Source organism: Urocitellus parryii, unplaced genomic scaffold (genome assembly GCF_045843805.1).
Source record: "Urocitellus parryii isolate mUroPar1 unplaced genomic scaffold, mUroPar1.hap1 Scaffold_118, whole genome shotgun sequence".
NCBI classification, from domain to species: Eukaryota; Metazoa; Chordata; class Mammalia; order Rodentia; family Sciuridae; genus Urocitellus; species Urocitellus parryii.
Genome location: NW_027551893.1, coordinates 98,064 through 124,998, shown reverse-complemented (window position 1 = coordinate 124,998; position 26,935 = coordinate 98,064). Strand labels below are relative to the sequence as shown.

Sequence of the window (26,935 nt, the reverse complement as noted above, 5' to 3'; positions counted from 1 at the left end):
GCGAGAGGCCCGGCCGCGCCTCGGGAAGCCTCCCCGGCCAAGTTCACGGGCGCTAGGGCCTGCGCTGGCCTGGCGGGACCCAGCAGGCAGGAGCCCCTCTCGGGCCTGCTGGACCCCCGGCGTCCCCTGCCCGCCGCCCGCCGGCCTGTCATTAAAGGCGGCAGCCGAAGGGTATTCTCGGGGGCAAAGATCTGCTAACAGGAACCCGCTCTCCAAAACTGGCCAGAAAAAGGAAAAATGACCCCGAGTCACACTGCCGGGGAGCCCTTTTAAAGCGACAGGGTGCCTTTCACGGGGACCTCATCCTGGAGGGCATGCTGAGGGTGGGGGAAGGAGAAGATACCTCATTGGCTGATAAGGGCTAAGTCCCCCACCACCTCGCCCCGGCTCCCCCACTTCTTTCCCACCCATCCCCCACTACTCAGATACATTTGCTGCACCACAATCAGACTGCTTAAGTCCCTAGAGGAAGACCCCCAAAGCCACACACTATGCCCATGAGTACTCCTTCCACCCCAGATCATGCCGATGACACGCGTACACACGGCCACCCACAACAGCTGCCACGTGTGCAGGAGGGTTGGGACAGGCTGATATGCGTGAAAATACTGCCACACCAAAACCTGTGGCCATGGGCTTGAGATGTAGCGCCGCAGCCAGCACCGCAAAACACCAACCAACAAACCACTCGTGCAGCCACCACCAGATGAGGTAGACAGACTCAGCCCTGCACCCGATCCTGATACACGGTTCTCTACTGCACACACAGACCTAGGCATGCCCACGGTCACATGGTCACCTGTGTACTGTCACCCAGAGTCACAGTGCCAACCACAGACCCATAAAGGCTCCAACAATGGTATACTCAGACACCACTATGCACAGAACTTGGGACATGTGCACAGAGGTGTGATGCACAAGGACTCAGCTACTCCCTCAGACCCTACAAGGCCTGCAGGGACACTGGCATCTGACAGCAGGTCACAGGAGTCTTGGCACACACATGAACAAAGCCCCCAGGAACACAGCTGCACACACTGACACAGTTGTCCATAGTAAAACTGACCCTCTTAGATACCCACCATGACACGGTACCCACACCTATAGTCTCCAACCCCAACACTTGATTACGCACCTGGACATCTAGAGTGGCACTGGCACCAATGCAGAGTTAATAACACATGCATACTGGCTACAGACCCACAGGGAATGACACAGATATGCAGAAATCCCAGATGTCCACCAACGCAATACTGTTTATTGAACATCTACTATGTGCCAGCAGTTTTAACATAGGCAGGGATGCAGCTGTGAATGAGAACAAAATCCCTGTCCTCCCAGAGGACTACACTGTAGTAGGAGGGGTAGGGTCGGGGGGAAGCCATGATTGCCTGACACACAGACTACAATGACACTGACAAATGCTAAGACACCCACATATACTGGCTCACACATCCACCTGTGATTACACACAATTAGCCTGACACACACCCACAGGAGCACTGACATCCACACACAAACAAGCCCACAGGAGTAGAGATGTACACACACACAACTGGCAGGGAGACAACCACCCACTAGAGGACACGCCCACCTGGACTCAAGACACCCATGGAACCCCCAAAATAGCCCAGGAGAGTAGCTCAGGCTGGAAAGCCCCGTTAACAGGTGCGGAGACACGTGCTCTCCTGTTCCTGCAGACGGAGCCCCAGCTGACCCAGCCCCGGCTGGCCCAGCACCCCCAACAAAGTGTCTGAAGTTCTCATTCGCCCAGCTCCTCCGTCACCCCTCACCCCAGGTGGGGAGTGGGGTCCTCTCCCCCTCTGGCCCTGGCCTCCAACCCAGCAGGCCTGGGAAAGAGGTCCAGCTCCCACCCACCTGCCGCCCTTAGGCCTGGGAACAGATGGGCCCCTGTCTGAAGTCCCCACAGCTGGAAAGGAAGCCCAGGAGACAGCACGGGAGGACTTGGTGGGAACCGAGAGGCCACGCAGGTGTCACCTCAATGAGGAACCCCTGCGGGCCAGTCTAGTGGGCCTGGGCCAGGGAGGTGACCTCATGGAGACCCCTGGGGCTCTGGCTCTTACTGAATTTCCTATAATGGGCTCTTTGTCTTCCAAGTCCTGACCACTCCCCCCCAGGCTGCTGCACATACATACAGCGTGACACAGGCACACGGGGACACACCAGGAGCACATGTGAAGACACACACACACACAGGCCACCAGACACCTCCAGACACCTCAGGGAGCTCCAAAGCCCTGACCTCTGACCCCTCCTCCTCCTGTAACTTGATGGCAGAGCTGCGGCGCCTGTGGCTGGCCCATCTGGCTGTGCCCTGGTGGCTCACCTCCGACCCTGACCCCCAGACCCCCGCCAGCTGTTCTGCCTGCCCGAGTTCACAGTGGGGGTGGGGACAGGGCCCAGTGTCAGTCTGGCCAGTGGAGGACAACGCCTCCCACTCTCAGCCCCCTGCCCAGACAGGGCCTGGTTCCCACCTCCCACCCCGAGGGACTTCAAAGGCAGACCCTGGAGGCCTGGGAACACGTGGGAGGGAAAGTCAGCCCCACCAGAGGGCCAGATAGGGACAGCGGGCTCCAGAGGAGGGGACAGGGCTGCTCACAATCCAGGGTGGCTCCACACCACACAGCCCAGATGTGGAGCCTACAGGCAGACAGCCACCTGGGACAGAGGGGACAGGGGAGAGGGTGGTCAGGGCCAGCAGCACCCAGGCTGACCCAGACATCCTTGGCAGGCGGACAGGCAGGGCAGGAGGCCTAGCCGCACACAGGCACAGGAAGGGTACAGTCAGACCCAAACAGGAGACCCCAGCTGACAAAGAGACAGGCGACCCCAGGCAGAGAGGCGCGGGCAGCGCGGCCAACCTCAGGCAGACAAAGAGGCACCGTCGACGGCGCCCCTCCCCCGGCCTCCCCCAGGCCCCGCCCACCCGCCTTCCTGACGGCCCAGACAGGGCCCCCACATCCTTGCCCCGGCTGGAAGAGACCCCTGCGGGGACCTCCCCACTTGGCAGGCCAAGGTCAAAGCCTTCTAAGGAAGCAATTAGGTCTCCAAGAAGGAAAAGGAGAGTCTTCTAGAGCCGCCCCACCGCGTGGCCAAGTACCTCTCTTGCCTGATGGCACCTCCCATGACAGCTCAAGGTCGCGAACGAAGTTTGAGGGACCCCTAGAGTTGTTCTGCGCTCTCAGCCTCATCTTCCCCAGGGACAGCACGTCTCCTAATAATGGGGTGACTGATGGGCGGCACTGCCACCACACTGTAGCCCTGTGCTTCCCACTCACCCTCGGGCCGTTCCAGGCACTCCCAGATCCGCGATCCTCAGGGGAGGCCAGCGTCCCCTCTGTCCCCTCCGTCTCCTCCGAGGGCAGCCACTCACTCGCCCCAGACCCCCGCCCGGCGCTGGAATGGGGCCTGCGGGCGCCTCGCCAGCTGCAGACGCGCGGGTGGGACCCAGACGCCCGTCCGGGGCTGGGCGGGGGCTCCGAGTGTGGGGTGCCTTATGAGGGCGAGTTTGCCGGAGGACTCCAAGGGGGGTCCTTCATAGGCCTGTTTGGGGGCACCCAGTGCGAGGGACCTTAGAGGAGACTGGGCTCCCTGGGAGTAGCTTTGAGGACTCCTAGGGCAAAGCGGCCTTTTGAGGAGGGCTCTAAGGAGGCGGAACTTGGTGGCCTTGGGAGTTCCCGGAGCGGCACTTAGGTGCCAGATGGGGCGGGCCCTGGGGCTCCCGGGCTTCGTGGGCGTTGAGTTGGGGGCTCCAGGGAATCGGAGGACTTGAGAGGAGTCCCCAGGGGAATGAGTGGGCGGGCTTTTCCTTTTCTCTTTGTACCGGAGACTGAATGGTGGGGCACATCCCAGCCCTTTTTCTGTATTTAGAGATGGGGCCTCACGAAGTTACTGAAACTGGCTTTGAACTTGCAATCCTCCTGCCTCGGCCTCCCTAGTCGCTGGGATTCCAGGCGTGGGCCACCGCGGGGCACAGTGGGTGGGCTTGTGTGGGTGCCGGGGAGGGGTCTTGGGGGTCGGGTTCGGGTAGGGTTCTCTCAGCTGGTCCTGGAAAGGCTGGGCAGGGCTGCTTCTGCCCCCTCCCCAAGGCTCTTTGTGGGGTTCACCCAAACACACACACTTGGGGTTCCTACTCTGCCTTGGGATTACTCCAGAAGGATCCTCTGGAACCCTTATTCCCCTCAGTCAGGCAGCAGCGCCGAGGAAATCTGGATGCTCCTCCTCAGGTTGTCTGCAGGAGTCCCCAAAAAAGTGTGGGGGGTGGGGGGTGGCAGCCACCTCTCTCCCTGGTCACTGCACGACTGGAGAGGTGCCCTGGTGGCCTGGGCCCCTGGAGGGAGGGATAAGGAGTCCTTTTAGCATGAGGAAGCAGGGAGGGGGCGCGGCAGCCTGTTTTGGAGTCCTCTTCTTTGGAAGGTTACTGGCCACCCCACAGCACAGGGACCCACCTGGGCCCAGATTCCAGAAGGATCTAGTTTCGGAAGCTCTGAGGCTGTGCAGGGGGAGGGGGGTGCCCTCTCTGGTCCTCAGGCTTCTGCCTTGTCCTGGGGACTCGCTAGCATCCCACCTCCCACCTCCTGGGAGCGCCGTGGCTAGGGGCGCTGCAGCGTGAACAGTGGTGCCCAGCAGGTGAAGCTGGGGAAAGGACTACATTGTATTAAATTTTTGTTTACCCCCATTGCACGGGGGTTCACAGAAGGCATTGCATTGTATTCAAACGGCTTGTTTATGTCTTCTCCCATCCCTGTCCCCAGGGACCAGAACAGCCCAGCTGCCAGACTTCCCGGGGCCACTTGGAATCCCCACTACCTCTTTAAGTTTCTTAGTGCCCTTGGGCCTCAGTCCCCCCAACTGACAAACCGGGGTCACCTCTGCCTCTCAGGGCTGTTTGGCTCGTCCTACCCCCCCCCCCATGAAGTGCAGAAGTGAGCACAGCCCCTCACCACTGGATTGCGTGACAAAGGCCACACACGCACTCACTGTTATTATTGAACTATGTCCCCCCTTGTCCCCAAGGCAAGAGCGGACAGTTGGCACCTAATAACTGTTTGCTGACGTAATGAGAGTCCAGGGGACCCCCACTTCCTTCCCCTCCCCCCGTCACCCTACCTGACCTCCTGCCCCCAGCCCCACTCCAGGTCCCTGAGAATTTGCCAAGGGTTTGGGGGAACATTCAACCTGTCGGTGAGTTTGGGCAGCTCAGGCAAACCATCGACCGTTGAGTGGACCCCGAGGCCTGGAACTGCCGTCCTCCTGTCACGACCCCCACCTTCCAGACCAGATCCGGGGGAGCTCCCATCCAGTCTGAGGACACAGGCCACAGCGAAGGTCACAATCAACATTCATCGTTGTCGGTGGGTTGTGAGGACCGAGACCAGACCCACCGGGGGATGAATGTCACTGTGGCTGGGCCATACACAGCCTAAGGGGGACCAGCTGATCTTGAGGGACCCCGACTTGGGGAATAAGCCCTGGGAGCTTGGGCCTTGGGGCAGCGGAGGCTGAGGCCACTGAGGCCCATTTCTGAAAGGGGCAGGTGGCATCTGTTGGTGGGCGGGGCGCACACCTCCCAGTGGCTGAGTTCCGGCTCCGGTCTGCACCCCGGTCTGCACCCTCCGATCCCAGTGTCCTTCCTTAGACCCCTACCTTGTGGTGCCTGGCTCCTGGGAGTCTGCCGGCTGGTAACTCCTGAGCACACCCAGGCTGGCCTCTCCCTTGATGGGGAGGGGCGATCTGGAGCAGGCAAGTGGGGGGGGGGTCCCAGCATTAGCCCACCCTGGCCCCTGCCCTCCCCACCCCAGAGTGCTTTGTCTCTGCTGCAGGCAGGGAGGGGGGAGAGGCTTTGGAGCCTCCATGAATAGCCCCTCTGGGCAATCTAGGGTGTGCTCGGAGCTTGGGGGTCAGGCCCTAGCTTCATTCCCTGAGTGGGGGGGGCAGCCTCCTTCCAGAGAGCACACCGTGGCCACATCCTCAAGCTGGGGGCACCTGGCCCATTCCCCAGCCCCCGGGAAGGAAGAAAGAAAATTACTAAGTTACTGTTGCACGGCTCCTGTCTTCAGGACCAGTTCTCAGCCCACCTTCATCACCCACACCAGGGGCGGCCCCCTAGGGAGTGTGGGGGTGGCAACCCTGGATCCAATGCCCCCTGCAGCCTGTGTCCAGCCCCCCCCATCCCCTTGGCAGGTACATTAAGGGGGTGTTGACCATAGGGAACCTCCCCCAGTCTGCTCCTCCCCTTCACACTCCCTTGGAGGTAAAAGGAGAGAACCCTGCTCAGACTCCTAGGCTCCAGAGAGGAGGGAGGGGCAGCGAGGAAGGGGCAGCCAGAGAGCTTAGGGCTGGGCAGGGTTTTTTGGGATTTTTCTTTGCCTGGTACACATTGCCCAGCTATGGGGACCTTCGACCTGTGGACGGATTACCTGGGTTTGGCTCGTCTGGTTGGGGCTCTGCGTGGGGAAGAGGAGCCCAAGGCCAGGCTGGACCCCCAGCCAGAGCCAACACCAGGACCAGAGAGCCAGAAACCTAGCTCACCAGAATCCTCACCAGCTCCTGAACGCCTGTGCTCCTTCTGCAAACACAACGGCGAGTCCCGGGCCATCTACCAGTCTCACGTGCTGAAGGACGAGGCAGGCAGGGTGCTGTGCCCCATACTGCGTGACTACGTGTGTCCCCAGTGTGGTGCCACGCGGGAGCGCGCCCACACCCGACGCTTCTGTCCACTCACCGGCCAGGGCTACACCTCTGTCTACAGTTACACCACCCGAAACTCAGCGGGCAAGAGGCTGGCCCGGCCTGACAAGGCGAGAACCCAGGACGCTGGCCACCGCCGAGGAGGAGGAGCATCGGGCGCAGCAGCGGCAGCAGGTGGCTGGGGGCATAATGTGGAGGGGAGGGGGGGAACCCATCGGGGGCTCATAGTTGAACCTAGTGGGGGATTAACCACAGCACCCACCACCGGTGGAGGGGGCACCAGCTGTAGAGCTGAGGAGCAGCCTAGAAATGTTGCCAGAGTGGAGCAGTGGGAGCTGAGGTTTGCTGTGTGACCTTGGGCAAGTCACTCCCCTCTCTGGGCCCATCGGGGTAATAACGTCCTTTCCCAGGCATGGGGTGGCCTGGCAGGGAGGTAGTGGGACCCAGTGGTATCTGCCTGCAGCTACAGCAGGGGCCCTAACTCCACTTGGTGGGATTCGTGGTTTAGAAGTTGCTCGGCCCAGGCACTTCCTCGCTCGCTTATTCTCTGGCCAAATGGTGTGCCGGCCTGCTTGGTGGCCAGGGGCCAGCGGTGGACAAGGTGGGTGGTAGGGTGGTGGTTAGAGCTGCAGGCTGACTGTGGTGCGACCCAGCTGGGAGGGTCTGGAGGGCTTCCCGGGGCAGTGCTTGGGCAGCCTGTTTCAGGTTGTTGGAAGGCTGGGAGGTGGCCTTGGGGCTCGTCAGGGATTTGGTGAAGTTCAGGGTGTCTGAGGTGTGGCTGCATTGGTGGAGAGATGGCAGAGCGCGCGGAGGGGCCAGGGGTCTTTGGGCTTGGGCACTGGGGAGCCACAGAAGGGGGAGGGCGGGTCTGAGTGGCGTGTGTTAGACTCCTGCCCAGGTTGGTGCCCCACAGCCCTTGGTGGGGGAGGGTGGGAGGCAACAGGTGGGGCCTTGTTTTGGATTTGTAGGGTGCAGCTGAGCTGCAGAGAGCAGCTCCTGGAGCTGAAGCTTGCCACATGGGGTCTGGGGTCTCCCCATCTCTGTTCATCAAACGCAGACCCCATCCCTTAGGTCTGGGTGGAGCTCAAACCCCTGTATTTCTAACTGCCGCCCCAGACCAAGGCTTTCTCAATTGTGCAGGCTGCAATGACAAAATGTCTCAGTTCCTGGGGGTTTAAAGAGAACTCCCTTCTAGCAGCTTGAAATGCCTTCAGGGAAGCGGCTTGCAGAGGAGGGCAGGTGCAGTGGCCCCAGGGCGGTGAGCTCCTCTAGGGTGGAGGCTGGAACTCGGTGACCCTTCTCCTCCCTCCAGCTCTGCAGGGTGTGAAAGATTGCCTCCAGGAGCGGATCCTATGCCCTGGGACTTTTTGTTAGTTGAGGTTTTTTTTGTACCAACGATTGAACCTGGGGGTGCTTAACCACTGAGTCACATCCCCAGCCCCTTTTTCGTATTTTATTTAGAGACAGGGTTTTGCTGAGTTGCTTAGGACCTCGCTAAATTGCCGAGGCTGCCTTTGAACTTGCCATCCTCCTGCCTCAACCTCCCGAGCTGCTGGGATTACAGGCGCACCCGGCTGTGGGTCGGTTTTTTGTTTGTTTCTGCTGCTGAAGATGGAACCCCAGGCCTCCCACGTGCCCACGCCGGCCTGCGCCCCACCCCTGAGCCACATCCCCAGCCCTCCCCCTGGGGTTGGATGAGATCCCACTGGCAGAGGCTGCACTATGAGGGTGCCTAGAAATGATAGTCTTGGATTCTTCCTTATATTTGAGGGGTAAAGGAAACCCGCCCCCGTCCCTGGGTGTGGAGGGTGAGCCCTGACCATCATACTGTCCGAAAAACTGTCCCAAGTTCCCCGGAGCCCGGCGGCCACGAGGTGGCAGCACGATCGCCGGAGCTGGAACTCCCAAGCTTTGGGTCGGGCTCCGGGACGGGGGCCGCCCTGGTCCAGGAATGTCACGGGGCTGCTATCTCAGGAGCAGCCCCTAGGTGGCGCCGGAGCCCAGCAGCTCGCCGGGGTTACCTCGGTAGGACTGAATCATCCTCGCCCTTGACCTTCTCCCCCTCCCCCTCCGCTCTTAACCTCCAGGTCCCAAAGGTGCCGGGAAGTCTTCGGGATCTTCGCCTTCTGCCTGCTGCCCCTCCACTTCTGCCTAGGAGGCTGGCGCGGGGAGGACAGGGGTGCCGCCTTGTCCCGGGGATGGGGACAGAGGCTCCGTGGCAGCTGGACTCCAGGGAAGACCCTCTGAGAACCCCCGGCCCCCTCCCCAAACCTAGGCTTGAGGGCTTGGGGGGCAGCGGAGGGAACTGTTAATGGCTGGTCCTCCGAGCTCCCTCCTCCCGCGGGGACCAGGGGCTCTCTGTTGCACTGTCCCGGGGCCGGGCAGTCGGCGCTCAATAAATGTTTGCAAGCGGAAGGACGTCAGCCGCCCGGAGTCGCGGGAACTTTCTTGCTAAGATGAGTCCTGGACCCAGAGGGCTGGCGGCACCCCGTCCTCTCCAGGCTGCCTTATCAGCTCCAAGTGTCCCTGTGGCTCCCCACCACCCAACTGCTCTTTGGACTTTGGGTGGCCCTGGGGTGCTGGGGTGAGCTGCTTCAGGCTGAGAAGTGGGTGGGCGGCATCTCTGATCGCGCTCCCCTGCTCCTTCCCGGCGCAGGTCCTTTTGGTTTGGTCACACTCCCTTACCACCTCTCCATGTTGACACGTGAAATGGGGGCTCCCCCTTCTAGTAGAGATGGAGGCTAGATCTAAGAGGGGAACTGAGACAATTAGGCCAGGCCTCCCCCCTAGCCCTCACTAAGGAGCCCCTCAGGGAATGCTGACATTGGTGCCCTCTTGAGGAGCCAGGGTGCCACCATACTGGACAGCTCAGTGCCTAGGGACACGGAGCGGGCAGGGGCGGTATCCGGGAAGGGATCAGGCCAGTGCAGGTCTTGGGAGGGAGATCAGCTAGTCTCCTGGGGGCCACTCTTTGGGGGTCACCTATCGCCTCCTCCAGCTGCGTGGGTCCTGCTGGGCAGTGGCGAGGCAGCAGTGGGGTCCAGCTGACTGGCCCGGCCTGGGCTCCAGCCTTGGCTCAGTCTCCAGAGTTGGGGTGGGAGCAGGAATTGGACTTGGAGGGCCTCCTCTGCCCTGGGCTTTGGAACTTGAACAGGGACCTAAGGCCACCCAGGAAGCGGCCTGGGTGCACTGGGGCTGGGTGCCAACTTGCAGGGGAGAGGAGGTGGTGGGAAGGAGGAGGAGCACAGAGGAGGGCTCCTTAGTGACCCTAGGGCCTGTGAGGGATTCGGGGAGATGGCACCCCGTGGCTACAAGTAGACTGCTGGCCTCCCAACCTAAGCTGCTGAGACCCAGGGCCTGGCAGGGCAGGGGGGCCCTGGGGGGGCTCAGGAGTGAAGCTGCACATCTGGCAGGTGCAGAGCACCCTCCTGCAGTGGGCCTCCATGGCCACCGTGGAGTGGGGGACAGGGAGGGTGGCCTCCCTGGCCAAGGAACCACAGGGAGAGGGGAGTGGAGTCAGGTGCTCAATGTGTCAACGAGCCAGCCAGCCACCCACATGGCTTTCTGTAAACGGGATGACGCCTCTTGAGGGCGGCCTGCAACTGAGTTTGCATCAGCTTCCTGGCCGGCTCTGGAAGCACATTGTCCCAGGCCGGTGAGGGGTGATCTGCCACCTGGGGGAGGTTTGCGCAGGTGATGCTAAATGTGCACACAACCAGTTCTCCCAGAGACTCGGACTCTGACCCGTGGAAGCTCATGGGTCCCCTGACCGGTGTCCCACCAGCAGCACCCCCCACCTTCACTGGGAGGCAGAGGAGGGGGTGAGGGGCAGCGGTCTAGAGGCTGGAGGGCGGATGTCAAGGGACCGGAAACGCCTCCCCCAGCGGCAGGTCAGGCAGGTCAGGAGTCCATGAAAGGATCGTTTATTACTGGTCTTCCCAGAAGAAATAAAATGGAAATTGGGGGAAAGACTAAGATACAAACAACAAAGGGAGCCCTTCTCTCCTTCAGAAGGAAGCAGATTCTGAACCACGGCAACCTTGGGGAAGGAGCTTGAATTTGCAAACCCAGATAAACATCGAGGCCCGGGGTCTGGGCCCTGCTCAGACGGCCACTTCCTGGAGCCCCTTCTGTCGGGCTTCCGGCTTCCAGGAAGGCACAGCTGCCCTCCCTGTGCTGCCTCCCGCCGGAGGCTGTGATCCTGGCCACACAGTGGTGCTTCCTGGCTCCGGCTGCAGGGAGCTGCTGGGGCGCCTCAGGACCCCTTGGACGGAACCCTTGGGCAATCTCACAAGCAAACAACAACAGGTGGCGGGTGGGGGGGTGCAGGTGACCAGGGTGCACAGGGAGCCTGTGGGCGCTCAGGCAGTGGCCTACAGGTCCCTCCAGGCTTGCTCCCCCCGGGAGAGGCTCCCCTTGGGTGGGTAGAGAGAGGGGGCCTTCCCTGGTGGCTTCGCCTTCCGCGAGTGGAGGCGCCTGAAGGCTTCCAGGTCTCGGTGGGCGCTCATGATCAGCCGGCTGCAGCAGAAACGGTAAGCTGGGGCACTGGTGGTCACCATGGGACGGGGTCCCTGCCCAGAGGCACACGTGCAGATGGCCCCTCGTGGTGCACGTGCTCTACGCTGACACCAGGACCAGCCTAAGCAGCAGGGGGACTGCTGGCCCCTCCTCCTGAGGTCAGGGTCGGGGCCCAGATGGAGAGGGCCGGCCAGGCGAGCCAGGGAAGTGTCCCCTAGCCTTGCTGCCCGCCCGAGGCTCCTGCCTCAGTTCCTCCCGGGTCCTCCCGCCCGGCTCCCGGCCTTACTTGAGGTTGGAGAGCTCTACCACCAGGCCCTGCACGGTTCCTGTGGCGTCCTCCATCCTGGGCGCCTCTGGGGCCTGGACTCCCGCGTCGGGCCTGTCGGGAAGGTGGAGAGGAACAGCCTGAAGGGGCGTGCTGACCCCGCTGTCCTCACCCCGTCTGTCTGTCTGCTCGCAGGCAGAGCCTGGCAGCCATGGCCAGCTCCACCACCAGAAGTGCGGGCTGCCCCTCCCCTGTCACCATCCCCTCGGATGGTGCCTGGGCAGCTGCCACCGCCTCTCCTGGCCCTTGAGCTGGTCCTACAGCTCTTCCACCTGCAGCTCAAGGGGGCTGTGAGATGTCCCTCCCGCTGCCCGGCATGACCCCCCACCTCCTGTTTCCTCCTGGGTCTCTGCTCCAGCCATGGGGACTCCTGGCTGCTGCCTGAGCACTCCTGGGACTCCCGGGCAGTCTCGCTGAGTTGTCGCTAAGCTGACCGTGACCCCTTCCCGCAGCCTTTTTCTCCCCAGCCCTCTGCCCTCTGCCTCTCTTGCTCTGTCCCCTCTCCAGGGCTCGGGGCAGTTCTGGAGGGGCCAGCCCTGGGGGACACCCATGTCTGCAGGGGCTGGATGTGCCACAGTGCCCACCAGAGGCTTTGGCCTGTAGATGTGGCAGGACAAGAGGACCAGGCAGAGAAGTGGGGGCCTCCCTGGGTGGCTGGGGTGGCCCTGTTGGCCTCAGGTCAACTGCTGTCAGGCCTCAAGCCCCCACCCCCAGGCTTGGTCACACCTGCCCCAGTCACACCAAGGTGCCCTGCTGCCCTGGGTCTTAGCCTTTCTCAGGTCTCGTCAGGCTTGGGCCACCAACCAGACCCCAGGGCCCTCTCTGGGGACTTCTGGACATCCCTGAGCGGGTGAGGCTGCTGGGAGATGAAATCTCCCTCCTCCTGCTCTCCCACCAGGGCCACTGTGACCAAACAACCTCCGGTCCACCCCAGGTGTCCTGTGGGTGCTGTCAACAAGTGGCCCGAAAGGCACAGAGTCTACAGGGCAAGAGGCCAGAACCTGTCACCCCACCCTGCTGCAGGAGGGAGAGGGAGAAGAGGAAGACAGGAGAGAGGAGGAAGAGGAGGAGGACAGGCGGGGGGTGGGGGGAGCAGAGGAGAGATGGAAGGCGGGGGATAGAAAAGGAAAAGGCAGCAAGACAAGGCCCAGGGCTGCACCGTGACCCTCCCTCCCCGCTCACCAGAGAGAACCACAAACTTGGCCATAAATAATGGACAGCTCTGCCCAGAGGCAGGTTCAAGTGCAGGGTAACAGGAGAGGACGGCCATGTTGGCTGCAGGCAGGGCGGTGGGGGTGGGGACCAGCACTCTGCTGGCTGGAGGGACGTGCACCTGTGGTCTGCAGCATAGGGTGCCCCAGGTGGAGTCACTCGAGGGCCTGCCCAGTGCCAGGGCTGGGAACGGCCCCACAGTCCCCAGCCTGCCCCCTTTCTCCCCACCATAAGGGACATAGGGAGAGCTCACGCCCCTCTCCCGGGGGACCCACGTGCACGTGGGTCAGAACAACCCACAGACCCAGAGGCCTGTGCAGGGGCCCAGGACCCTGGGGTCCCAGGGAGAGGGGCTGGATCAGATGCAGACTCCTGGCCACGGTTCGCTGCTCTGGGGGAGCAGGTGACACAAGCAGTGTAAAGGATGGGGTTCCCTTTTGGAGGGAGGGTGGGAGACCCAGCAAGGGCTGTCAGGGCCCTGTTTGTGGCCCTCCCTGGCCCAGCTGGACCCTGGTCGGGCACACCCCCATGCCTACCTCGGCTGGCCCTCAGTCACCATGACAAGGTCTCCCCTGGCCCGTGGGCTGGGGTCGGGCCAGCAGAGGCCTGACTTGCTCCCTGCAGGAGAAACCTGGAAGGAGAGAGCAACATGTGAAGGGCAGCCCGGCGTGGGGAGAAGAGTCACACTGGGACTCAGGCTTGGCCTCAGCCTGCTGGGGTCACCACGGCTGGCTGGGCCTCCTGCAAAGGACAGGTGGCAGCAGGGGACGCAGCCAGCGGCAATGCCAAGCCCAGCCTTCCGGTCCTGTTGGGTGTGGTGGCACTCCACTGAGGGTACCCCCGTCCGTGACAACTGCACACATCCTGTGTGTCCCGAGACCCTAAAGGCCACAAGTCACGCAGGAACACGGAGGCACCTCAATGGCTGCAGGAGCCACATGCACCCTATTGAGACAAGATGTCGCCACGTGTCTCCAGGGAAAAGTCCTCGGGAGTCGGGGGGGGGGGGGGGGGAGCCAGGCAGCCCGGGAGGCCTAGGGATGGAAACGGCATCGGCAGTTTAGTTTTTGGGGAAATGTCAACCACCTGGAGGTGACATGCCCCCCCAAGGGGAGGCAAAGCGGCTGAGGTTTGGAGTTTGACACCTATGTCCCTGCTGGCCACCTCCGTGAGACCCCTCCTCTGACAGGGTGTGTGTCCACCCCGCAGCTCTCCCCAGGAGTCCTCGCTCTGTCCCCAGGTGCCCTGCCCATGCCAGGAAGCCCGGCCTCTGCCTCCCCGCCGTGGGCCATCCTCGTCCCTCCCATGGGAACCTGCTTGGTGGCTGGGTCGCCCTGACTTGCTGGGGAACGCCCTGTGTCAAACCAACATGCCCAGGCATCTGGCAGCCCCGTCGGGGCAGCACGTCCTCGCGGGCTGGCACTGCCGCCGAGTCTGACCACTCTGGCTGTCTGCCCGGTCCCCACAATCCTGGGTTTTTCCTCTTTTTTCCCCCAGGGCTGGGGACAGAACCCAGGGCACCGCACATGAGCTCCACCACTGCACACCCACCCCGCAGCTCCCCCTCAGCCTGTGCTCTGCCCCTGTCTCCTGAGAACCTCCTCACGCGCCCAACGGCCCAGGACGGAAAGCTCGCCACGGGGGTGCCACCCGGAATCGGGCTGCTGGTCCCGCGGGGCAGGGACCAGGCTGCTCTGTGGCTGCGGGCGCCCAGCACCGAGCAGGTGCTTCCTGACAGACACTGAAGGAAGCTTTGGAAACATCTCAATAGGGGTTGGGGTGCCACTCAGGCGGGGAGCCCTTCCTAGCGTGCCCAAGACCCCGGGTCCCGTCCCTGCCACAGAGAAAGATAGAGAAGCTCTTCTCGGGTCAGCCAAGAAGCACACTGGCCCACGCTCCAGGACAAGTGCGAGGCGCAGTGTTGGAATTAGGTAGACCCAGATGCCACCCCGGGCCCCTCCCCTCCAGGCTGTGTCACCTCCGGGAGGTGCTCAACCTCCTTGGCCTCTGTGCTGCACGCAGGGTGTGGGAAGAGAACTGCCCACCTCCCAGGGAGTGGCCGCAGCTCTTGGCTGGCTCAGGGGTGCCAGCAGCCGGGCATGCTGCCCTTCCCCCCAAGAGGGCAGGGCTGAGCAAGGCAGCCACCTGCCCAGGCAGGTGGCCATAAATGGCTGGCACAGGATCAGCAGCCAGAGGAAGCACAGCCCTTCCCCAAACCCCAGCAGAAAAACACAGTAACTATGTGCATTTTGAAAAGAATCCCATCAAGACCCTCAGGTGACCCTGAAAAGGGGCAAGGACTCTCCCAGTTCAGGAGTGAAGTCCCCTCCCCAGTGTCAGCTATGAGGTGGGCTAGGCCCTGGCACCTTCAGGTCGCCCTCTTGGTCCACTGCCCTCAGTGAGCTCCCTGGGAGCCGGGGGCAGGTGCTGAAAGGTGGGGTGGGTGGGCACGAAGCTGCCAGGGCCTAGCCCACCTGGAGCTCCTGTTCAGGTGGGGGACCCCTCCCAGAACGGCAGTTCTGCCCATCTGGAAAACCGCAGGCACCACAGCCGCGACTCAGACACCCCCCCATTCCTTTGCCAGGTCACGTGGAAGGCCACCATGAGCCGCGTCGCCCCGCTCCCTGCATGGCCCTTGCTCTGGAATGGTCCGTCGACAACAGGGAAGTCCTTACCTGCTCAGGTGGGGCTTCAAAGCTGGCGCCCTCCAGGGCCTCCCGTATCTGGCTGTCGGGCAGGAAGCCCACCTCCAGGTCTGAGGAAGTGGGGGGGTGCTGGGGCTGGCCTGCTGCTTCTACAGAGGGCCCCGGGCTGCCCAGGGGGTCTCCGGTCTCCGGGGGAGGGTCACCCACTGTGTCTCTGAGCTCCAGCAGACCAGAGGCTCCAGGGGACAGACTGAGCTCCTTCAGAACTTGTTCACGGCCCTGGCTGCCTAACCCCGCTGCCCGTCTGTCCACAGGCTGTGTGCACATCCATCCTGGCCCCTCTTGGACAGGGCTGGGCCTCGGTACCTGACCCACATCTGGACCCATCTCCAGGGCTAGATGGCCAGAATCCTTAGCACCCACTGTGGGCGTTTGGTTCCCAGAAGCTGGAGCCAGGAATCCTAGAGGGCTGGATGGCATGTCACCCTGGGGACCACCCTCCAGCCCCAGGTCTCCTCTGCCTGCTGTGGTGTCTTCAGCAAGAGGCGCACAGTCCAGCTCGGCCGCACTGCAGCCTCTGCCAGGGGCCTGCCTGCTGGGGAAGGCCTGCCCGCCCGGCCCGGCCACCTCTGGGGTTCTCTGGTCCACCTCAGTGGGGTCCACACTCAAGGAAGTGCATCCTGGGCTGCTGTGGCTCTGCCCTGCTTCCCCGCCTGACCCTCCGGGTATCTGCCTGGGGTCAGGGAGGTCCTGGCCCACGCTCCAGGTCTTCAGGTGTGGAGTAGCCGGGCTCAGCTCCTGAGCAAGGCCCACGGCAGGAGTGGGTGCTGCAGTGTGGGGGCGGCTGGCTCCCTCATCCTTGGGCACCTGGGGCAGCTCAGCCCCTGACCCGCCCTGGGCCCCTCCCCCCTGGGGGGCTCCTCTGTCTGGCCCCTGCCCTCCAGCATCACTGCCTGGCAGGTGCCCTTTCTGGCCACGATCGCCTGGAACCCAAGCCATCTCTGTCTCAGGCCTGCTGTTCCCCAGGTTTCCACCGGCCATCACGCTATTGCTTTGCTCCAACAGGCGGTTCTGACTGGCTCTCTCTGGGTGGGAGGGCCCGGTCCCCACTTCTGGAGAGAACAGGGGCTGGGAATCCCCCCTGCCAGGCACAGGTGTCTCAGGGTTCTGGCCACTCTGCTCAGAGCTGGGGCTGTCTGCCTGGGTCTGCTCTCCAGGTCCCCTGGCCTCCTGGAGAGCCAGTCCCAGAGACTCCCGCAGCAGCAGGCTCCCCGCCTGCTGGGCACTGGGCACTGGCAGTGTGTCCTGTGGGGAGAGAGAGAGTCAGCCACCGGCCTTTGATCAGCAAGCACTCTGAAGGTCTTTCTAGTTGTTACCACCTGTCCAAAGGACTCGGACACTGTACCCACCACGGTGTACCACCCCGGGGCACCAGTGCCAGGGCAGGGCAAAACCTGGAGCTGGGGCCTGGAGAGGGAGCGGAGCACAGCAGCCTCCCCTCCCACCAGCCCTCCTCCTGGCCTGCGCTGGTGGGGAGATGAGGATAGAAACACCCAGGGGGCAGGGCCTGGGGCAGAGCCTTTGCCTACCGTGCAGGAGGCCCTGGGTTCCACCCCAGCACCACAAAAAATAAGCAATTTTAAAAGGACTGATTACATGCTGAAATAACAGTATTTTGGACCTACCAGCTTAAATAAAATATATCATTAAAATACATAAATTCTGGTAAAACACATGTGGCATTTCCCTGTTAGCCTTTACCACACACCTTCAACTCACAGTGCTGGGATGGAGCCCAGTTTCCCCCACGGTAACATCTTACATCACTCAAGGACAACAGCACTGAGCAGGCCCTGATGTGGAGAAGACCCCCGGGCACCGTGTGTGTGGTCAGCTCTACACGGTGCTCTCACTCTTGGAGATCTGCGTGTCAACAGACTGAACGCGCCTCACATCATCGTGGGGACCCCTCTATACCAGCTGCTCCCTCCCCCCCACTCTGCCCATTCTCTCTGATTCCCTGGCAACCACTCATCTGACCTCCACCCCTACAATCTCCTTTTTGCTGTTGTTGCTGGTCCTGGGCACTGGACGGAGGGCACTCTACCACTGAGCTACATCCCTGGTCCTTGTTGTTTTTTATTGTTGAGGGTTTTGCTCAGTTGCTGAGGCTGACTCTGAACTTGCGATCCTCTGCCCTCAGTCTCCCAAGTTGCTGGGACTGCAGGCATGTGCCACGGTGCCCAGCTAAAATCTTTTTTTAAATTGTTTTGCAGGGTTCGGAATAGAAACCAAGGTCCCTCACATGCTAGGCAAGTGCTCTGCCGCCAAGCCACACCCCAGCCCCACCTCTGTAGTTTTGTCATTCTAATAATGTCTACCAACAGGTGCCTACCACATACAACCTTCTAAGGTCAGCTTTTCACACTCCGCCTGACACCCCAGAAGGCCATCCAAGTTGTTCAATGTGTCACTATTTAGCTTGGTCCTCTTATTGCCAGTCATGGTCTAGGAAGGATCCCTCCACTGAAGATTATCTGGGGTGTCCCCAGTTTGGGGCAATGACAAACAGCTGCTGTGAGTGCCCACTATCCACTTTTTCAGGGGCATGTGTTCCCAGAGATGTTGTCACACACAGAATTCATGACAGCAAGAACAACTGTAAGACCCCTGAGCAGCAGAGGGCTTCGGGGCGGCGTGGGCTGCTCTTCTGGGTTTTTCTGTCCCATCCAACCTGGGGAAGAGGCTTTGGCCTCCACACCCATGGTGCAGGCACTGCTGTACTGCCTCCAGAAGGCCTCAGACTGCCAGCTGTGTCCGTCACACATCTGGGGCACGATGCACTGAACACGGGAGCAGAGAGGCAGACTAGTCACTGCCAACAAATATCAAGGTTAAAGTGCGCCAAGAGGCTGCGCGGGAAGCTGGGCGGTGGCACAGGCCTGTAATCCTGCTACTCAGGAGGCTAAGGCAGGAGGATGGCAAGTTTGAGGTTAGCCTGGGCAACCCCGTAAGACCCTGTCCCGCAAGGAGGATGTAGCCCTGTGGTGGACTTTCCCATCATGTGCAAGGCCTTGGGCTCAAGCCCTAGTTTGGCAAAACAACAACAGTAACAGAGGCCACCCAGGTGCAGAGCGCTGCCTGGTGATCTTCAGGGGCTTACCGAGCTCACGGCCCCGTGCTCAGGGTCCTCTTCCCTTGTTTCTGCTTTTCTTGTCCCTGTTTTCCTGGGTTTTGCAAACTGGGGGACAAATCTTCCGACTGAGTTCTGTAAATCAGACACAATCAGCAACAATAAAGGAAAATGAGGTCTCAAAAGAAAAGCCACCCCAACCCGTTCCTTTCTTGCGGCTTCAAATGTGGCTCCCGCCCTCCTTCCCTCCAGCCCAGGGGACCGTGAGCAGCTGCTGACGCGGCTAAGTGCTTAAGGAGGGTCTCGCACATACAGGAAACCATAAAAGAGGCTCACCTGGGAAGGAGGAAGGGGAATCGGCTCCTTTTCTGGCTGCCTGAGGAGCCTGGAGGCAGCTCCTGTTTCCTCATGTGGGGAGCTGAGCGGAGAAAGACAAAATGGAGGAGGACGTCCTTCTCCAGGACTATCACTTCGCACAGTAATACAAAGGGCCCAGAAAAGTGGTGCCCAGAGCCTCCCAGAACAGAGGCCCCAGAGCACCTGCTTTCAAAGAATGCAATGAAGCCGGGTGCCATGGCGCCTGCCTGCAAGCCCAGCTACTTGGGAGGCCCAGACAGGAGTATCCTGAGTTCAAAGCCAGCCTGGGCAACTTAGCAAGATCCTGTCTCAAAGAAAGAAAAATAATAATAATAAAGGATGGGTTGGAGGAGGGAACAAATGGATATAGAAATATGGTTTATACACACAATAGACATTATCCAGTCATAAAAAGGAGCAGCATGGACTCACTGGAGGACACCACGTTAAGTGGGATAAGCGAGGCACAGACAGTGCTGCCGGGCATCACCCTGACAGCTGCGAACACTGGCTTCCTAAAGTGGAGAGCAGCAGGGTGGTCACCAGGATCTGGGAGGGATGGAGGGGAAGGTGGGCAGAGGAGGGCTAATGGGCACGGGGTGCAGCAGGACACAAGGAACCTGAGCCATCCCAGCCCCAGGGAGGAGTGGCTCTAGGGCTCTGTAGCACAGTGGGAGGTGGCTGAGGCCGACAGCCATCGAGGACGGGATTCTGAATGTTCCTAACACAAAGAAACGACGTCTGGGTGACGATACGCGAATGATGCTGATCTGAGGACACCGCACCCACGCCCTGCAACACCACACTGTGCCTGATGACATAACTTAAAATTTCAGAAAATAGCTTTTAGGGTCTGCGGGGGGATGGAGCCCAGTGATACGATACTTGTCCAGCCCATGTGAGGGTTTCATCCTCAGTACCACACAGAAGAAAGGAAGGAGGGACGGGAGGGAGGAAGAGAGGAAGGGAGGGAAAAAAGAAAAGAAATTTAAATTTGGGAGGTGTTCTGGCAAGATTTCTCTTCTCCACACAGTCTTTCTTTTTTCTTTAGTGGAGCCGGGGGCTGAACCCAGGGCCTCGCACGTGCTAGGCAAGCACTTTACCCCTGAGCCCAGCTCGGCCTCGCATAGCTACTTTAAGCTGTTTGTTTTATGCAGTTCTATTCTGTGTATTTTCCAGTGCATGTGAAACCTTTTTAAAAATACATTAAAAAGGGCTGCAGTTGTATGTAGCTCAGTGGTAAATATATACATATATATTTTTAAAGTATATACGCACATATTTAGCTGGCCACAGCCTTGCTTCTCCTGACTGCAGTCTGCCCCTCCTGCATTGCCGTCCTCCAGGTACAGTGCTCTGGGGTCTCCAGGCAGGGAGACTGTCATGGATTGAGAATATCAAGAAAAATCTGTGTTTACACTGAAGACTTACAAACATCTTCTTGTCATTAATCCCTGAACAGCCATAGCGCAGTCTAGCAACGGTTCACATAAAGCACTGTATCAGGTATGAAGAGTCCCGGGGAGATGACCTAAGTCTACGGGAGGATGTGCTGAGGTGCCATTTTACACAAGGGACTGGAGACTCGCTGACCTGGTATCTACCAAGGCCCTGGAACCAATTCCCCGTGGACCCCACGTGACGACTGCACGGCACGTGGATCAGTCCCATGGACGGACGAGGCTGTTCGTGAGCTGTTTCTTTTCTTTTCTCTTCCCCCACCAGCTTCTGTCGTTGTTGAAACCGTATGGGAACCAAAAATCCATAATGGTTACGAGCACAGGAACCAGCCCCAGCCAGACTCCCAGTCACCCGGCTCCAGCCCAGGGGCCGCGGGCCAGTCACACCGTCTCCCTCGGCTCTCAGGAACCTCACCCGGGAGCTGGGGACAGTACCTCGCAGATGTTAGCCACTGGCCGTCACTGACTGTTTTACTAGTTAGCACAGCAGACCAAGGGCCTCCCTTTTCTTTCTTTTTTTCTGTTTCGTTCTTGTGGTTCTGAGGATGCAACCCAAGGGCATCCACCTTGAACTACATCCCAGTCCTTCTTATTTTGAAACAGGGTCTCCTACGCTGCCCAGTCTGACCTTGAACCCATGACCCCCGGCCTCAGCCTCATGAAGCGGGGATCACAGCGAGCACCCTGCACCCAGCTCCCAACCTTCTCAATCAGGGAGGAGGAATACAGAACAGGGATCTGACCCCGAGGCAGAACACCACGTTGCCCTCCATGACCGGCACAATTTAACCCTACCTGTCCCCACGGTGGAAACAGCAGCTCTCCTCACCAGTGAGGACAGCTCCAGGAGGGCTCACGGCATGGACAGGTCACCCTGGCCCACTCCCCTGTGCGTCCTTGTCCATGGGACTGCTCCGCAGTCCAGGGGCAGTGGGGAAGCCTGATGGCCTGTTCCAACCACCTACCTGGAGACAGCCCCTCCTGGCTCCTCCCTGGTCAGCTCTGGAAAGGCCGCAGGTCCTGAGCTGTCTTCTGACTCTTCGGGGTAGTGCAAATGGCCTGAGTCGGGACTCTCCGGGCCCCCCTTAGAGGGCCCCAGCCTTGGGTTCTTTGGGGGTTTGGGAGGACGGACTCCTTCTCCTGGTTTAGAGACAGAGGGAGATGGAGGGGCGGGGATGTTGGAGCACGCACTGCCACGGCTGAAGAACCACCAGCAGGGTCATTGCCGCACTGGGAGCCACCAGGCTTATCCTGAGGGCACGAAGTCCCTGCTCTGACGCTGCGACCCAGTGAGAGGAGATGCAACCTGTCCCCGAGACCCACTCCCAAACACAGCCACGGGGCTTCTGACCAATGGCCTGGTCTGTCTCCAAATCACGTGGGACTACCTCACCAGACACCCCTCTCTCCAGGGAAGAGGTGAGAGGCTACGTGGCAGGTCCCACTGCAGAGGGGCTGTCCCTCACTCCTTAGAGCCTTCCCTGTCCAGCCCATGGCCCCCTCCTATTCGCTTGGTGGCTTTTCCGGAAGTATTTGAGGCTTGAGGTCATCTCAGGTCTCCCCCACTTCGATTGGGCTGCATGCGAGAAGAGGCCCTGTCTCACTCTTTTCCCAAGTGACTAGAGGATGTCTTGGATACTGTTGGTGCTCAATAAATGCAGAGAAGACCAAATAAGTACATGTAGAAAACATCTACCACCAGACGCAGATGAGACGAAGTCACGGACCACGTTTTCCTAGAGTCACCTGCAGAATATCTGTCCTAGGAAAAATAGGACTGAGGGGTGGAGGGTGCAGGAGGCCACCTCTTAGTTCCTTTGCATTCCTTTCCCCATCACTAAAGGCAACTGGGCTAGGTCCTTTTCTTGCTCTTGACAGTCTAAGAGTTCTTGTCAATATCAGTTAAAGAAACCCCTTTACACAGAAACTGCCAATCACAGCTTACCCGTGAGCCTCCCCACTCCTAGGCCCATCCCCCCCGTGTTCAACGAACAAGTGTAGATGCTATGGAATTCCACACCAGGCGCTGTCTGAAGAACTTGTGTGTTGAGACTTCGATGTAGGGGACCTCGGAAATCCCAGGGAGTACTGTCTTACAATCTTACAGATGAGAAAGTCGAGGCCGAGGAACCAAGACTGGATGCAGTCCAGCTCCGCAGCCTGCACACTGGAGGCCCCAGCACTTAGGGGGCACCATATGGACTGGGCTCTGACCCATCAGGGAGAGCCAAGAGACAAAGCAAACCCAGGTGTTGCTTTCCCGAGTTCAATCAGATAGGTTCTCCACGAAATCAGCTCCACCCCCACGACACATCTGGAAGAAGCCCATAAATGAGTCCCCCACCCGACGCCCACAGCGAGGGTCCTCACAGTCCCTCACCAGCTCTTTGTGCTCCCCTAAACCCCAGTAACTCTCCAGGAATTTTTTTCCCAGTGAGGGGATGGAACCCAGGGCCTTGCATGTGCTAGGCAAGCGCTCACCACTGCCCCCCCCAGCACCCCCAGTGGTAACCTCTCCTCCCTCCGGCTGCTGTGGTTCTGAGCCCGTGGAGAACTCCATCCATCTGCTGTGTGTGACCAGCTCTCTCCATGAGAAGCATTTCCCTTTCCCCTGACAGACCCGGAGGGTCCCAGGGCTGGTACGGATCTGCAGTACCCTCTGATCTCATCCTTGCCTCACCCGGCCCCATCAGGTGCCCACCCCAGGGAACTGTGAGCCACTAGGAAGCTTCCCAAGAAACCCACCTGTGGTCTGCCAGAGGAGGAAAGGGGGGAAAAGAAGAAAGAAAGAAAGAAAGCAGCTTTGTTTATATGGTTCCTTAAGACTGATTCCCAAACATTAGCTCGTTTGGCTGATTCAATGGACATTTGTACCAAATAAAAAGCAAAAACATCAACAGAAGAGCAGAGCCTCCCATTTCCTTCCTGTGGTCTGTCCCCGTGGGACCAATTCAAGATAAAATAAGGCAGAACCTTGTGTTCACTACCAAAGACTGAAGACACGGGGAGCGGGGGGCCTCTTCCACGACCTGCCAGGATCTTCTTTTTCTGTGGACACACAGCAAGAGCCACCCAGGGCAGCCCAGAGGTCCGCGGAGCTGGGGAGTCCTCTGCCAAGACAGTCCCCAAATGACCCAGCTTTCCCTCCAAGGTCAGAGAAATCCCTGTGCCTCCAAGTAGCCTGTTGCTCATCTCTGCATGAAATATGTTCAATCTATCAACCATTTCCTTTTTGTCCCACATCTTAGGGGAAAAAAATGAACAAATTCATTCAGTTCGCCACTTGCTACATAAGAAAATTAGTTCTAAGTTTTTGTTTTTTTAGGTGGTGCTGGGGAATGAGCCCAGGGCCTCACGTGTGCTAGGCCAGCGCTCTACCACTAAGGCGCAACCCCAGCCCGATTTCTAATTTTTTTTAATATTTATTTTTTTTTTTAGTTTTAGGTGAAACACAATATCTTTATTTTGTTTCTGTGAGGTGCTGAGAATCGAACCCAGTGCCTCACGCATGCTAGGCGAGACACTACCACTTGAGCTACATCCCCAGCCCCCAATTTCTAAATTTTTAAGAAATTTATGTTACCTTAGACAGTGATAGGGACCTGAAGCCATCCAAGCAATATTGGGTGTTTCTTCTTCCAGTGAAGAAACTGTTTTGTTTTTTTCAGTGCTGGGGATGAACCCAGGGCCTTGTGCACGCTGTGTAAGCGCTTCACCACTGAGTGACACCCCAGCCCTCGTGTGTGTATTAACAAGAAAAGGTGGACATGATACACGGAGAAGTGAAAAACAGCAGGCACACATCAGTATGGGTGATGATTCTGTTTTTCAATAAAAGTATTCCACCTGTATATAGTCAGCCCTCCACATCTGTGACCAGTTCCTCATCCACAGATTCAACCAACCATGAATGGAAAACATTCAGGAAAAAACGTCTGTGTCTTGAACATGTGCAGGCTTTTTTTTTGCCTTGTCACAATTCTCTAAACAATGTAGCATAAAAGCAATTCACATGTCATTCACATCATGCTAGGTATTATAGGTCACCTAGAGATGACTTAAAGTCTACAGGAGGATGTGTAGGTCATATGCAAATTCTTTGCCTGTGTGTGTGCGTGCGCGTGCATGTGTGATACTGGGAAGTGAACCCGGGAGCATTCTACCTCTGAGCTACAGCCCCAGCCCTTTTGTAAAAAAAAAAAATATATATATATATATATATATTTTTTTTTTTTTTCTTTTTTTTTTTTTAAGACAGGGTATTGCTAAGTTGCCAAGGTTGGCCTCAAACTTGTGATCCTCCACCCAGCCTCCCAAGTTGCTGGGAGGCTACAGGAATGCGCCACTGAGCCCAGTTACTTTGCCATTTTATATAAGGAACTTGAGCATCCAAAGACTTCTGTGTCTGCTGTGTGTCTGACTAGCTCTGGAGTCAATCTCCTTGTCCAAGGAAAAAGTCCGGAAGAAGTAGTGCACTGAGGTGGCTTTCTTGTTTTTTTTTACAGTTGGAACATCATCTATGTTTGTGCTATATGTTAATGTTGGGGAAACTGGGGAAAGGGCAGGCAGAACTCCCAAAACTACTTTTGCAAACTTATCGATAGGCTCCAAATTATTTCAAAATGAAAAGCATCTTAAAAGTAGCAAGGGGGTTGGGGCTGTAGCTCAGTGGCAGAGTGCTTGCCTTGCACGTGTGAGATACTGGGTTTGATCCTTAGCACCACATAAAAATAAACAAATAAAATAAAGACACGCTGTCCATCTACAACTACCAAAAAAAAAAGTAAGCAAGGACACCAGGCACAGAGATTCACCCAGGAGGCTGAGGCAGGAGGATCCCAAGTTCAATGCCAGCCTAGGCAAGTTAGTAAGACCCTGCCTCAAAATAAAAAAAATAAAAAGGTCAAAGAATGTAGCTCAGAAGACGAGCACCCCTGAGTTCAATCCCTAGTTTAAAAAAAAAAATCTGCAAAAATAATCACTGACAGCACAAACGTGTGTATTCCTTCAAGTGTGATCTTTAAAAATGCTAATTCGTGTGTAGGTTCTAAGGCAGGTTTCCCTTAACCTGGCGCCATCAGTAAACATCTGTGCCTGGATCACTCTGCACTGTAGGGGACTGTCCTGGGCATTACAGAACTGTGAACAGCAGCCCTTACTTCCACCCACTAGATGCCAGTATTATCTGCTCCACACAAACCAGTTGTAAAAATTTAAAAAATGTCTCTTAATTGTCCCCCAAAATCTTCCTTCCCAGAACCACTGCTCTAGGTGGTTCTGGTAGGTAGGTGTGTTTATTATTCCCAATTTACAAAATGGTGAAAATGAGGCACAGAGTAAATCAATCTCGATCACAAAGTGATGGGAGTTGGGATGAACCCAGATTTTTGGCTCCAGAGTGAAACTCGGCCCCACTCCAGATGGCCTTGCAGCACATCAAGCTCTCTTCAGGGGTCCTCCTGGGAGTGGCTGCACTGCTGCTCTGAAACCTGGGGTGGGGGGATCTCTAGCAGGGGGACCCCAAGAGGCGGGTGGAAGTGCCAAAGAACTCCCACTCTTTATCTCATTCCCTTCTCCACATTTCTGTTTTTTTAATTAGGCTGTATTAAATCATCTTTTAAGGAGCTTGGAACACTCACATTAGCATTTCTACAACAAATAAGTTCGGTGTTCGTCCTATAAGCAGACAGCAATCAAGAAATGCCAGCTTGGACTGGGGGTGCAGCTCATTGGTGGAGCGCTTCCCCAGAGGCAGCAGGTCCTGGTTTCAACCACAACCTCTGCCCCCCAAAGATCCAACTCCAGTGAACCAAATACCTGAGGTCCGAAGCTTCTTCCTCTTACTCATTTTACTTTTCCCTTGAGAAATCTGTGGACAAAGGGAATCTCTAGTTGTTAACACAGTAGTCTCTGTCCCTGTCCCTATCCAGTGGTCCTGGCTGAGGGCAGAGCCTTCCCCACCACCACCCAGGCCCATCTGGCTGCCCCCACAGGTCAGCTGAGTCGCAGAAGGACATAGGGTTACAGTCACCCTGGGCCACACGGATTGGAAAGGGCATCCTCCAGGGAAGCCATGCCGCCCCAGCTCTTGTCCCCACGTGGGAGCATGTTGGGAACTTGCTGGGAACCTCCTTCCTTGCCCCAGGCTGTGGCCCTTCGAGGCACACGGGGAGACCTTGGAGAAGCCACTGGGGGCCTACAAGGCCACTAGGGAACTTCTGGGGCCCTGAGGGGATGCTGGAGGGACAGCAGTGGACAGAGGCCAATTGCTTGCAGCCTTGGGGGCCAGGCAGGCCGAAACCGACCTGCGCCACCTATGTCGTCCAAGTCCCTCTGTGTAGCAGGAACTGCGTCTGCCTGGACCTGCTGGGGAATAGTCGTCTGGATTATTTGAGTTACGTTGATTCCTTTAGTTCTCCATCCCCCAAGCAAATGGCCACACTGGCCCTCAAGGCGACCTGGTGGCCTGGAGTCTGAAGCAGGGGGATCTGGACACCTGAGGCCTGGGTCCTGGGCACAGTGGCCCCGGCTCCCGGAGACCAGCCCCACAATAACACTACTTCTGCCACCAAAA

General features: G+C 58.5%; 2 protein-coding genes across 2 annotated transcripts; one reads left to right on the top strand and one right to left on the bottom strand.

The window, feature by feature from the left end:
• The first annotated feature begins 6,410 nt into the window (after positions 1-6,410).
• On the top strand, positions 6,411-9,080 carry LOC144248976 (nanos homolog 3-like). Its single transcript, XM_077794442.1, has 2 exons — positions 6,411-6,885; positions 8,799-9,080. The coding sequence occupies exons 1-2, from the start codon at positions 6,411-6,413 to the stop codon at positions 8,864-8,866; spliced, it is 543 nt and encodes a 180-aa protein (XP_077650568.1). The 3' UTR covers positions 8,867-9,080.
• Positions 9,081-10,611: 1,531 nt separating this feature from the next.
• LOC113190462 (break repair meiotic recombinase recruitment factor 1) lies at positions 10,612-26,729 on the bottom strand. Its single transcript, XM_026399748.2, has 9 exons — positions 26,667-26,729; positions 26,179-26,230; positions 21,327-21,501; positions 18,881-18,962; positions 18,575-18,679; positions 15,442-16,716; positions 13,303-13,397; positions 11,516-11,608; positions 10,612-11,229 (listed from the first exon to the last, which is right to left on the bottom strand). Exons 2-9 carry the CDS (start codon positions 26,207-26,209, stop codon positions 11,085-11,087), a joined length of 2,001 nt encoding a protein of 666 aa, XP_026255533.2. The 5' UTR covers positions 26,210-26,230; positions 26,667-26,729; the 3' UTR covers positions 10,612-11,084.
• Between the last annotated feature and the right edge of the window lie 206 nt (positions 26,730-26,935).